Source organism: Mytilus edulis, chromosome 5, assembly GCF_963676685.1.
Source record: "Mytilus edulis chromosome 5, xbMytEdul2.2, whole genome shotgun sequence".
Taxonomy (NCBI): domain Eukaryota; kingdom Metazoa; phylum Mollusca; class Bivalvia; order Mytilida; family Mytilidae; genus Mytilus; species Mytilus edulis.
Genome location: NC_092348.1, coordinates 20,495,522 through 20,510,460, shown reverse-complemented (window position 1 = coordinate 20,510,460; position 14,939 = coordinate 20,495,522). Strand labels below are relative to the sequence as shown.

Sequence of the window (14,939 nt, the reverse complement as noted above, 5' to 3'; positions counted from 1 at the left end):
TTTAGTACTTTTTTTCAGAATTATTGTAATATTTAGGTACTTGCAGTTTTATTTTTCAGTACTTGATTTGTACTTAAAATATTGGTACAAAAAAAGAACCAACAATTATCACAGTATTCCATGTTTGAACATCATAACTTTATGAGATTTGAAAAAGACAAACTTTCAAAATGCTGAAAATGTAAGCGTGCAACCAAAAATCTGTAGAAGATTATTAAAGTTTCAAGTACAAATCAAGTACTGTAAAATACAGGTACCTAAATATTACAATGATTTTAAAGTAACAAAATAGTACTGAATATCAAAAGTAGATTTCCAGTACTACCGATTTTTAGAACAGAAATAGTACCTATCCAAAAGTAGGTGTGTAGAATAATTTGGATTTAGTTCCTATAAGTATATAAAAAAAAACCATTTTGTTCAATATTCAAAACAAAATTTTTCAACAAACAGTTAAAATTCATTATGAATAATCTTTTCCTGTATATCTGGGAACAGTATATCTCAGTTAATATATATGTTCCTGTGTATATCTGTAAAACAAAAATGCACAAATATGTGAAACCATTGCGCGCAATTATGAATAAAATTAATTTCCAAATGCGCGCAGTTGTAATGCGCCCATAATATCAATGCACCCAAAATAAAAACTTAGTTTGGTATTTAGCGACATATTTCTTTGAACCACATCTAGGCACTAATGCATATATACCCACAATGATATATTAGGGTATATATAAATATTTGGGTCAAGTACTTTTACTTTCTTTTTTGATTTTTTAAAATCCTCACTCATTATAATAGTTGTTTACTACTATATCTCAATTGACTTAGATTGCTGGTGAATTAGTTAGTTACGTGGTATCATTTCTAGACATGTAATTACGACTAAAGGTTTTTCCTATCATTTTTACATCTGGTTAATTTATTGTAAATATTCAAGTGACTTTATTTAGCTATCGGGGATTCCGGATATGACACTTGACCTCAATTGACATTTATCTTCATGGGATTTTCCGTATACAAAAAACTTGGACATTTCTGTCTGCATGTAACATGTGTTCATTGATCTACTAGAACAGCTACATTATAGTAAGTAAAACATATCAATAATAATACATAAGTAGTATCTGTCATAGCCATTTAGGTTAGGATGTATTACTAATTCAATACTAAAGATGAACAAAAGAAAACACAAGACATTTTTTTTAATTCTTTTGAGCAGGTGAACATGCAGAGGTTTATTTCCCTCTGTTACCCCCATTATCGCATGTTTGTATGCATTTACATTGACTACTGAGATTTAAAGTGTTTTGTTAACTATGATGCACGAAATATTAAATAAAAAGGTTCCTTGATAAAGTGGTTTCCTTTTTATAAAATTTTAATGTATGTACTATAGAAGAAAAACGGAGAACACCTACGACCTTCCCCCTATTCCTCGTTCATGAATTTAAATCAAGAGAGTTGAGAGTAAAGAGCAATAAAGGTACACGACAGAATTTATTTAAACTAAAATAGGTTAAGTATGAAAAAACATGTTTACATTTATTTTACATCAAGTCACTAGCAAACTATTCATTGCTGATTCATAACGAGATGTGAAAACAGGAAAACAACAGAATTCCGAACTGCAAGGCAAATTTATTACAGAAATTTCCTTAACCAATCGCAAAATTAAAAGCTCAAACGCATCAAACTTATCGTACACAACTGTCATATTTCTGACTTGGTACAGGCCGTTTATGTAGAAAAAGGTTACAAGGTTTCTGACTTAAGAAAGACACATGAACAGGGTTGGACTAGCTTTTTACCCACTCACCTTCTATTCCCTTTTTTTTTCTCGATCAGTTGATTAACCATGTTAACAAAATGTTACAGTCAAACGTTCTTAAATAAATATTTAATGAACAAAAACCCAGTAAAGGTAAAGTATTTGACTTTCAAACAATGACGTTCAGTTTTATGATGTTTATTACTTAAATGCAAAAATACCCTTTCTTAATTACTCATAAGAAATCAAAATATGAGGCAGATGTATCTTGTTTAGGGGCAATACTGTTATGTCTATTAACAACATTTTCAATAATAGTGATGAAAAAACCCAGATAACTTGATATTACTCCTGAGCTGTATGTCTTTATACCGTTTGATTGAGATTGAACTTTTGATTTTGCCATTTGTTTAGAGACTATCAAGAATTTTCCTCGGAGGTCGTTTTTTTTGTTATTTTGTATTTTTATTCCACAGTTTAGGTTCATATCATCAACTATCAAACTGAGACTTTTAGTGAGGGCTGAGCTTTAAAATAAGAACTTCAATGATAGCTTGTTAGCTTGATGCTTTTCTGAATTCCTAAAGCCAACGACAAAAATTTAAACAGATTCTTACTTAAGTATAACTAATTAGGAATAATAGGTGTACAATATATATGTTACAGCGTAAACTATTCTTTGAGTGCTGCTTACTAGTCATGTGTTTATGTGTAATTGCAAAGTATTATCACAAAGACTATTCTAACAGATATGATATTAGAAGTCATTTCCGATAATCCTATCTTAAACTTTGTCAGTGCAAGGATTTATGAGATACTTAAATAATTGTCGTTTCCTGTAATCGACGCATGTATAAGTAGAAAAACTAATAAGAGACATATTGACTATTTTTTTCAAGGTAATCCTTGACTAAGAAAATGTTTTCCAATCTTAAAAATTGATAAGTTGATTGTTCGGGACAGATATAACTAAACCCAAACCCTAATATCGTGGAACAAGCTGATATATTTCAAAATCTTTGAAAATATGGTTAACTGTGAAACAATTTGTGATTCTGTTCTGCATTATTATTCCTGTATAAATTGTAATAATTGCACATGATATTTTATTTATTATCACTGTAGTTGTCAATATGAAAAAACATACACATACATGTTTCTCACTTCACATATGCATGTTATGTAACCAAATCATTGAATCATTCTTAAAAGATTTACCTATTATTGCTCTCCTTGATCGACAATAAAATAATGAACTTGACCTTGAACTTGTACATTAAAACCACCCACGCATAAATGTTTTTTACGTTTTGCTTATTTTAGGGTTTCAGGAAATTCTCAATCATTAAATGTTAGCTACTATTTATAAACTATATCATTCGCTTCTGGATTTTGCATTGGTAAACCTTTAGTTTCTATTTATAAGTCGATTTTGTTGGGTTTTATTTCCCAATTCCAAAAAGTTACTTTCGAAAATATTTGCAAAACTTTTATATGATTTTTTTCAGATAACAAATATAAAGAATTCATCATATGGCATATCGACACACTATTTTCGATTACTAAGTTCGGAGTGTGGTATTTTATAAAATGCACACAAAAGAGGTGAATGTATGTATTTAATCACGATACTTTACATATAGTTTCCAAAAGAGTCGACCTTTTCTTATAAAGTAATTAAATAAGTAAATTGTTTATTATAGTGACATGTGTAAATCAGCATAAATATATAGATTTGTACAAAATATAATTACATATATAATACACCCGGTCCAATGGACCAATAAGTCACCTTTTATTTTAAGTTCAATATGAATGTTCTAATATCACGTGTCAATTGCCAATTCAAATTTAAATACAGATAATTATAGATTAAGAATTAACGATTGTAAAAGTTCATATATTATTCATCTAAATTTTGTGAAAAAGTTTAAGAATGTAACCAGAGTAAACTGTTTGTATTCTATGGAAAAGTGACGCTACTAAGTATTTAGCTATTTCCCTTCGATGGTTCAGCTTTAGAAATTTCAATTTTCCGTCAGGCACCATTAATACCATGCTAAAACAGTTTGTCTGATATCATTATAAAATGTGCAGTTTATAAGAAAATGTAGCTCACTTTCAACATTTTGAGAATTACAAAATCGACATAGTCTGTTTTCCACTGGTTCCCCAACATATATACCAGTCTCAATTCTGATCGGTTATATCCCGCATCTAAACTGTGCTAGCACAGATCGCTCGTGTTTCGTAAGATTTAGTTTTACATAGTGCTCTAGTTCGAAGTTTGTTTTAAAGTTTATGTAAGATCGTAGCTTTGTCTTATTTATCAAGGACTCTCTCCACATATCAATGTGATAAGTTCGTACAATTTGTCCAAAAGATTTTAAATCCACCATTGTTCTACTTTCTTAATAATGTAACATATTAAGTTCGGTGAAAATATCTTCAGTGTCACTACACCAATTGTTTGTGCAACGATCATAATCCATATTGAACACAACTTTCGTTAAGCGGTCGTCTTCAAACGATAATAGCATATTCCAGTAGCGAATAATGTTTACCCAATGCCGAAACAGACTTGGTATCCATCCAGTATCCCCATACAATGCTAAAATTGGTGCAAATCTGTGAACGCCTAAGTATTTGGAATTGCTCTGTTCTGTACGTTGTCTATTGATTGGAACTTCATATTTCCCCATATTCCAGATGCGTAGTCGAGGATTGGAGTAACACACGAATTAAAAAGTGTTTCATTAGACTGAAAACCAAAATCCTTTAAACTATGGATTTTCGAGATAATTATACTTAAGGCTCTTCCTGCACCTTTAGCCAAAGTCTCTGCATGTAAATTAAAGTTACCTTTACAGTTAAAAGTTAAACCTAAGTATTTGTAATCGTCCACTATTTTTAACGCATTACTGCCGATTGAAAAGTCAAATTCACTCTGCTTTTTACGTCCTTTACGAAAATGCACGCACTTAGATTTGTCCGTGTTGATCAGAACCCTCCAACGTTTACACCAGCTTATGAATCACATTTAACATTTGTTGAAGTTCATCCTCACTTTTTGCGAACATAACAATATCATCAGCGTAAAGTATAAGTGAAATCTGCCTTCCATTAATATCAAATCCTAAATTCAAATCATTAACTTATTTAACCAGATCATTGATGAAGATAGAGAAAAGTGTCGGAGAAACGTTATCCCCTTGTTTTACTCCAGATTTACAGTCAAACCAATTCGTCAGCTTATGTTGATACGCACACAGGAGCTTGTATGCTTGTATTTTAATTGAATTGTTAATTTTGCCGTCTATATTATTCAAGCGCAATTTATACAACATCATGTCTCTATCAACGAAATCAAAGCACTTTTTTTAAGTCAATGAATGTCGCGTAGACGTTGGGATTGTTTCTCACAATATTGTTTAAGGTAAAAATATGATCTTATCAAGACCTATTTTTCCTGAACCCATTCTATTCAATTGCAAGAATATTTTCAGTCTCGAGAAAACTTGATAATCTCGTGTTAACAAATGCGCAATAGAGTTTGCTTACACATGCTAATAGACTGACTCCCCTGTAATTCATCGGAATACGTGCATCTGACGACGGATCCTCCAATATTGGACAAATTATGGATTTTCTCAAGGCGGACGGGATTAAACTCGAGTCAAAAATCAGTTGAAAAAGATGGTGTAATATTTCAATAACTGCAGGAAATTTTAAAACATCGTATGGTATTTCGTCATATCCACTTGCAGATCGTTGTTTCGCTTGCATTACTATAGAATTTATTTCATTTCTTGATATGTTCACATTTAAAAGATTATTCGGCATACACAAGGGGTCCTCCATATTTTCCTCTAGTAGGTTTGTGTGTACTTCAGCTTGAATATAGTGTTCTGAATCAAATTCATCACTCGACAAATCATTATATAAATTTTCGAAATCACAACGCCATCTTTTCAAAACTTCTTGTTCAGATCTAGTTATAGTACCGTTATCATCAACGACTTCCTGTGGTATACATTTGTTACTCCTAGGTCCTAATTTACGTATTTTTTCCCAAAAATCAGTTGGATTTTTGCTCGTCATTGTCTCTATTTCTACCGCTCCTGTTCTTCTATAGGTACGTTTTGTCCGTCTTAGATTGTTGTTGAAACATTTTCTAGCTTGCATGTAGTTATTGCGCAAAGTTGTTTTAATATTTCTCCTCCCAGAATACTTGACTAAATCTTTTTCACATGTACGCATCTTATTCCAAAGTTCAGTCAAAGTTTCGTTCCAGTACGGCTTATTTGTTCGAAAACGCTTCTTAGAGTTATTGTTACAATATTGTGGGATTTTATCGGTCATTTCTGCGATTATCTGGGTGCATAAATTTTCATAAATCACGTCAATGTTTTCCTGAGTTTCTCGCGAGTGTTCGATGTCAGTGATGATATCAATCAAGGCATTTCTCCGTATCTCACTACTCATAGAGTCTAACGGGATTTGGTTAATTTTAAATCGTGCTCTTTTCATCTCATTATCTGTCGGAACCGTCTGTTCAAAATGCGTGACCGTAAACTCTGTAATGAATACTGAATGGTCGGGTAGTCTTGATTTCCCACCTTATAATCCAAACAAAGAAGTATTGTTAACAATAGATTCCGCTGTAAGCACTTCAAACCTTTTACATTTATCAAACACGTCATGAGGGACACAAATATAGTCAACCACAGATTTGCTCTCGTTGAAATAGAAGTAAAATTATCACAACCCTGAAATCTTCCATTTAATACACAAAATTTCGATTCATTGAGAAAGAATATAAATTCATGACCGTGCTGATTAATGCTTTTATCGATTGTATTTTTCATTGGAACACAGTTCATATCGTTCCGTGTATCTGGTAATGATCAAATTCTCGAATTAAAATCCCCTGTAAGCAATATTGCATCACATTTATCATTTAAATATGTCTGTGCTAGTAAGTGATAAAAAAAACTCGGAGCATCACGGCCTCTAGATGAATTTTCAGGAGGAAGGTAACATGCAAATACTAAAAAGTTGGAATCATTCATTCTATTTTCAAATTGTAATCTTAAAATATCATCGAATGATCTGTCAATAACTGATGCATTATAATGTTCAAGAATCCATTTTTTAACTAAAATTCCTATTCCGCCTGATGTTTTCGGAGCATTTTTGTGTATATCAACTCTGTTATAACCAAACCAAGAAAACCCAGGTACATTAATTACATCATCTTTAGCTAAACAAGTTTCGCAAACACAAATTATATCATAGTTAATCGATTTGAAGATACCTTTTCTCAATTCACAATTATCTCTCGTCCATCCGCATATCTTAATTGTTTCTAATTTTATTGATTCTTTCGACCGGGTTTAATCCTATTCACCATTCTCATTACGACCTTGTTGCTGATCTGGAACTCTCTGAATCCGACGTGTGATACGACCACTAGCATCCAAACGTAATGAACCGCCTTTTCTCAATTCACAATTATCTCTCGTCCATCCGCATATCTTAATTGTTTCTAATTTTATTGATTCTTTCGACCGGGTTTAATCCTATTCACCATTCTCATTACGACCTTGTTGCTGATCTGGAACTCTCTGAATCCGACGTGTGATACGACCACTAGCATCCAAACGTAATGAACCGCCTTCGGGTATCTTGCGAAGCACTGCTCGGGCATTAATTTCTATTAAACGTTCAATGCGTGATTTACTACTTCTAATATAAAATTATATATATATATATCATTTGAATTACGTTTGTTTCTAAGTACCAGACTTTTTTTTACCAGGGTCCCTAAAGCTTATTCTAATAATTCCGGGGCGGTTTCCTATTTTAGACGGAAAGCGATTTACAAGTGTTATGTGCATACTTGAATATACATCTTCACCTAGGGCTTACATTATATCGTTTACTCTCAGCAGTTAATCTTCCTCTTCATTTTGCGGTATACCACTATCCGTTACCGATAACTCTGGACTATTGTCTTGTGTATGTTTACCGTTAGCTGTACCGTTAGCGATTACGTTGAAATCACTTCGGTGTTGATCGAGGTCGTCAATACATATCTGCATATATTGAATAGATGTCAACACTTGATCCGTTCGTTTTGATTCTAGTGATATGTCGACTGATAACTCATCACGTAATGCTCGTATTTTAGTATCAACACTGGTCATTAAGTCCCGTTCTAAGTTTATCTAGTTTTGACTCAAACATTTTTTTTCAATTCAATCCCTTTCCGGCATTTATAAGAGTGTCTAATTTTTCAGAACCGCTTTTTGGTGACGCCATCTCGCTAGGTTGCCTTTTTTAAATTTGAGAATATGAGAGTGGTGACTGAGATTCAACAAAAACACTAATGTCTAGTTTAGATTCAACTGAGTCATATAATACAGCGTTTGTTTGACTTAATATTCCACTTACTGAGATACTGCCACTTTGTTCATAGTCTTTGTCTTCTAAATAGTCTACTTTGTATTGTTTGTTCGCATATCCATTTGATTTACTACCACTACTGTTCCCTTTCTTTCTGTTATTCCGAGATTATGTCATCATATAAACATATCGCAAAGGAAAACATAATCCATAGAAATTATCAACTTTTTAAACAATACACCGGTTTTAATCACAATTTTCTGAATATTTTCCCTCACGGAAAAAATTTTCAACCATCTTTCACTTGTCACGTGATATTTCTAATATACCACTAACTTCCCAAATCCCTTTCAAGAGCAAGATATAGTCGGGTCGTCAAAATGTTCGACTAATCATCTTTATAAAGTTCTAACCATTTTTACAATGTTATAACCATATTTCTGTGAGTTTCTACAAAAACATATTGCATTAATAAATATTGCTTGAGATATATACTTAACCTGCAACGAATTAAAAATTTCAATCATATTTTTTTACAAATTGGCCGTAATTGTTTAAAAAAACCCTTTGATTTTTCTACGCTTTAACCTTATATGTCCTATGGTCAATTGAATGAACGTTTACATCTAATAGAAAAAAAGACCTTTGAAAATCACATAAATAAAAAATTCCTTGTATAAGGTCATGAAAAATCTTACTTTCAGAAGAATCACAATGATTCCTACACTTTTTATCAAACACTCGGTATTTCAATGGGGGAACAATCACTGGCTTTATTCTATACTCACATGGTGCATAATTCATATAAATCAGTTGAAGAAGGATTAACTCATCAGATCGATACAAAGAAAACAAACAAACAAACTGAAACAGGACGTGGCAAAGTATATACCCATCCTTACCAACAGAAAATACGCTAAGTACTGATCTGAGAGTACTCGTAGTGACTGACAGCTAGTTCAATATTGTGATCAGCTAAGCCAATAATTACAACTAATAAAACAAATCGTGTATCTAAGACTAACATATCAATCAGAACACATCCAATGAATTTAGTGTAAAGACTGTCATTAACATGACCGGTGTAAAGCAAAATTATAGGTATAGACGCGACCTTTTTCACCAAATTACATTTTAACCCCACTTATCCCAGAATAAATACACAATCTAGGTTTACCCTAAACACGATATAATTTCCATTGTAATTTAATTTAGTTCATATTCTTCTTGTAAAATACTTTTTTTGTTTGTTTAGATGTTCTTTCACCGAGTTCTTGTCTTTACATTGGTCACTTGCATCAAGGCTGAAGATTTTTGCCCTGAGAAATGTTCCTGTAACAAAGAATTGACATATGTGAATTGTGAAAGGCTTAAACTATTATACATTCCAAACAAACTTCCGAAATCAGTTGAAAGGCTTTACATGACACACAATGATATAGTACATGTTAATTTTTCTGCAAATGTCATTTTACCAAACCTGCGAATTATCTGGTTAGACAATAACAAAATCGCAGGATTACAGGCTAACACTTTTGATGGTAGAATCGTTCCTAAGCTTAATCAATTACATATAAGGAACAATAAAATATCGGTGATTGAAAGCAGAACCTTTGTAAATATGACGTCATTAACCCAGGTCTATCTAACCAACAATGAAATTCAAGAAATTCAGCCCGATGCCTTTATAGACACTCCATCAGTTCAGTTAATAAACTTGGGCAGTAATTATTTGTCAGGAATTCCAAGACTCGGGAAATTAAAGAGTCTTAAAAGTCTTTACATCCAGGCAAACAAATTATCTGATCTAACGTTTCCGGACGAGTACCTACAACTTAAGAAATTAAATGAAATTGGGTTGAGTAATAACGCAATAAGAAAACTCGATGATTCGACCTTTAGAAATTTGCATAATTCAGATATACGGAAACTGGAATTGTCAAGGAATAAAATTGATGAGATATCTACAGGCGCTTTTAGCTGGATGAAAAATATAACATCCCTTAAACTAGGCTATAATCCTTTGACCAGTTCAGACTTGGAGATGGCTTTTCATGGTCTTGTTGGATCGAGTCTGGTGTCATTAATTATAGATAATATAACTCTTGGAGGAGTTTTGCCCTCTTCTACCTTTCAGTTGCTTCAGAATACGTCAATAACGACCCTTAGTATGAAAAATAACAAAATGAGCAGTATACCTCAAAAGGGGTTCGCAAATTTAAAGAAGTTGATCAGCTTAGACCTAAGTGCAGCGAACATTTTCAAAATAGATGACAGTGCTTTTGAAGGACTCGATGCCTTAACAAGGTTATTCCTAAACGACAATCAGCTATCCCAGGTACCTAACAATCTACCGCCATCATTACAAAAGTTATATCTAAATGGCAACCAAATCACAGGTTTAAAAGACAAAACCTTTATGAAGTTGTCTAAACTACAGTTTCTATATTTAGGAGGGAACAAAATTCATCAGCTTGAACAAAAGGCGTTCTTGGGCCTCACTAGTTTGAAAACAATTCACCTGGTAGATAATAAGATCCACACTTTACCAGGAAAACTTTTTGAATCTTTTATTGTTCTAGAATCACTGGAACTAAATAAAAACAATATAAACCAAATTCCGAACGGTGACAGTCTTTTTGGTTCCATGTCATCATTAACGTATCTAAACATGGCCGACAATGCATTTGCATCTTGTTCTATGGGACTTTTTCGTGTTCTTTCGTCGCTAAGGGTTTTACACCTTCAAAATAATCAACTTGGTAACTTGATTGCCAATGACGTTAATGGTCATTTGTTTGCCGGATTGCACAAACTTATCGTATTGAACATGACTAACAATCAATTGACACAGCTTCCGGATCCAATTTTCAAAGATCTGATAAATCTCAAATATCTCAATATCAGTTCAAACAAAATATCATCATGGGGAGATAATTTATTTAAAAGAACTTTTCAATTAGAAAATCTTGATCTGAGTCAAAATATGATAGCGCTTGTCAATTCGTCATCTGTTCAGGACTTTAAAGAAATAAAGACTCTTGATCTACGCCAGAATCCTTTTGCTTGCACGTGTGACTTGCGATGGTTCCGTGATTGGATGAATACAACAACAATTTCAATTTTGCACAACGAAGCGTATCTCTGCAATTCACCTCCAGAATGGCATGGAAAGAAACTACTTTCTTTTGACAGACATAAAATAAATTGTGTCTGGTTTACAACTATCCAAATTATAGTTGCAGCTGTGTGTGGTTTTCTAGCTTTTGTTATAGTAATTGCTGTTGTTTACAAAAGGCGTTGGTACATCAAACTTCGATGGTATAGGATTCAGCGATCGGTGAGAAGATCTGGAGGATCTGGAGCTGTCGGTTATCAGAAACTAGATGGCGATGTTAATAAATACGATGCTTACATTTGCAGTGCCAGTGAAAATTATCAGTGGGTTTTGAAAAACATCTTTCCAGGGGTAGACTGTGGGGATCTGGAAACTGTTACGTTCGGTGGTGAATTTAAACTTTATTTTGAAGACAGAGACGCCGAACCAGGAAAAGCTGAAGTCTATAACATAATTGAAAACATGGAAGCAAGTCGAGTTGTGCTCATTATACTCACAAGAGATTTTATGGCGAAAGAGCGATACAAGTTTGAAATTATCACGGCGATTGATTTACTAGAAAAAGGTAAAATATCTGATATACTGATTGTCAACGTCGATGGACTTACCGCAAGACATGTTCCCAGACTACTGAGGCGCAAGATGGAAAGGCACGATTTCCTTACATGGGAGGATTCAGAGGAGGCGAAATTGACATTTAAAGAACAATTAGTTGATGGATTAAGAAGGAAAAGACGAATGGAAAACGTTATATGATCTTTCTCATACATTATGAAACTTGAAACGAAAATAGTGATGTTAAAAAAAAAATCTCAAAATTATATTTCAGTGGGAGGGAGTTGAATGGTTTCATGATTCATGAGAATGATTACACAACGGTAAATCTTACGCACATACGATGAACTTAGACTCAGTGTTATGTTTAGATATTAATGCACTATAAAGATACACCCAGTGTCTGATATATGATAAGAATAAATGGCTGTTTCTAACTATATTTATATATACATGTATTATGTGCCTTACATTTCGCATCTCTGCAAATGAACATATTTTGCCTCTGCAAATGAGCGTATTTTGCTTACATTCCATGTCACCTTTTTGTAGGAATATACGCACTTTTCACTTTTATTATGATATTATATAGTCTGTTATTTCTTTTTGTAATCCATTGCGAACATTTTACATCTCGATACTGTCATTTTTTACCACAATTTGATTATTTCGTTATAAGTTTCGAAAGTCATTTTTGTGATGCATTTGTTTATCATATATAATATAGACTCGTTTACAACGGAAAGAAATCTGAAGTTCATTTTTTGTTGTTGTTGTGTTTTTCAATTATGATAGTTGTGAAGCTGACAAAACGAAAAGTTTAATAGATACCAAATATATATTTGATGCTTTTCCATTTTAACTTTACAAATTTATTTTTTTCTTTCATCACGAAATGATTAATTCTACTTATTAATGATAGAAGTCTTGAAAACTTTGCGATAATATAAAAAGTAAAATAAACAAAAATGCCGCACTCCGATGAAAATTCTAAACGAAAAGTCAATAAGAAAATATAAAAAAAAATCTTCTTTTCGATGGCATTGTTAGATTTTATTATTTTTAGTTACTTAAAGTTTCGTGAATACTTAGCGACACGTCCATGACAATGGGCACGAAACCTTCTTGTTTAGATAATTGATGTTGATGTGATGAACATTTTTCTTTTTAGAATGCAACGTAGTAGTATGAAAAATAATAAATATTGATTATTGTCATTAACGATTGTTATTTTTTTGCCAGGCTGCGGTTTACCGGGTGTTGGTTGTATATTTTTGTTTTTATTTTTCCTTTTTAACTATTTTAACTCGGACGACAGAAAGCCATCATTGTTCACTTAAAATGTTAAAAATCATAGAACATATAGTGTCATCATATTAAATGCTGTTTTCATGAAAAAGAAGTAAATCCTGGGTTTTTTTTTTCTTTCTTTAAAACTTGTCTTCCGACTGCAAATGTCTTGTCTCCATATTTTCTTTAAAAAAAACAATATTAACTCTTATTATTTGTAGAAAAACAAGAATGTGTCCACAGTACACGGATGCCCCACTCGCACTATCATTTTCTATGTTTAAAGGACTGTGAAATTGGACTAAATTCTCTAATTTGGCATTAAAATTAGAATGATCTTATCAAAGGGAACATGTATACTAAGTTTCAAGTTGATTGGACTTCTACTTTATCAAAAACTACCTTGACCAAAAACTTTAACCTGAAATTTGCACTATCATTTTCTATGTTCAGTGAACCGTAAAATTGGGGTCAAAACTCTAATTTGGCATTTAAATTAGAAAGATCATATCATAGGGCACATGTATACTAAGTTTCAAGTTGATTGGACTTCAACTTCATCAAAAACTACCTTGACCAAAAACTTTAACCTGAAGCCAAAAACTTTAACCTGAAATTTGCACTATCATTTTCTATGTTCAGTGAACCGTAAAATTGGGGTCAAAACTCTAATTTGGCATTTAAATTAGAAAGATCATATCATAGGGCACATGTATACTAAGTTTCAAGTTGATTGGACTTCAACTTCATCAAAAACTACCTTGACCAAAAACTTTAACCTGAAGCCAAAAACTTTAACCTGAAATTTGCACTATCATTTTCTATGTTCAGTGAACCGTAAAATTGGGGTCAAAACTCTAATTTGGCATTTAAATTAGAAAGATCATATCATAGGGCACATGTATACTAAGTTTCAAGTTGATTGGACTTCAACTTCATCAAAAACTACCTTGACCAAAAACTTTAACCTGAAGCGGGACAGACGGACGAACGAACGGACGAACGAACGAACGAACGAACAGACGGACGGACGAACGGACGCACAGACCAGAAAACATAATGCCCCTCTACTATCGTAGGTGGGGCATTAAAATATGTATGATGTAATTACTTGCTAAAACATTGTTAAACTATTAGCTATTGGTGTAAATTGTGTTTTGGAGATTATGCTGTGTTTTATCATCTCATAATTAATGTAAAAAATAGTGCAAGTTGTAGTTATATTTGCTATATTTGCTAGTGTTCATTTCTGTTTAGACATTATGTTTTGTTTGAAAATTTTCACAATTAAAAAATTAGTTTTGATATACTCATTTCTTTCATATTTATAGCAGAGCGACTACAAAAATATAGTATTGTCTTTGCTGGGAATGAAACATGTGAATAATACGTCTGGTTGCTGAGAAAAGTTATTCCCCCAATTAATCGTCTGGCCAGTGGTATATGGTTATGTTGTTTCATGTTTTAAATGATATTACATATGTCAATTAGATATGAGATGTGTTATGAGTGCCAATGAAATGTATGAACGAGAGGAGACTATACGAAAGGGGTTAATAAAAAGCGATAAGTCGTAAAAAGATAAAGAAAAAAGATTAAAGACAATATTCTCCAAAAGACTACACAAACAAATAATAAGGGATCAATACAAACCCTCCAAAAGCCGGGTAATCTGGTGCTACAGAAGATATACAGTTCTAAATACAATAATGGCACCAGTCGTGTTGCCCATTACAAGTAAACATTTGGTTAAAAGTTGCATTCACTGAGGTTGAAATAAAGGATGTGCTGATA

General features: G+C 32.6%; 1 protein-coding gene across 2 annotated transcripts; it reads left to right on the top strand.

The window, feature by feature from the left end:
- Positions 1-858: 858 nt before the first annotated feature.
- Positions 859-14,450, top strand: LOC139523177 (toll-like receptor 3). Of its 2 annotated transcripts, none has more exons than XM_071316988.1 (4): positions 859-1,092; positions 3,283-3,379; positions 9,438-13,362; positions 14,225-14,450. In XM_071316988.1, the coding sequence occupies exons 2-3, from the start codon at positions 3,365-3,367 to the stop codon at positions 12,054-12,056; spliced, it is 2,634 nt and encodes an 877-aa protein (XP_071173089.1). In that variant the 5' UTR covers positions 859-1,092; positions 3,283-3,364; the 3' UTR covers positions 12,057-13,362; positions 14,225-14,450. The 2 variants fall into 2 exon arrangements, with proteins under 2 accessions (XP_071173089.1, XP_071173088.1); XM_071316987.1 differs by having other exon boundaries at positions 9,438-13,378; positions 14,240-14,450.
- The last annotated feature ends 489 nt before the right edge of the window (positions 14,451-14,939 follow it).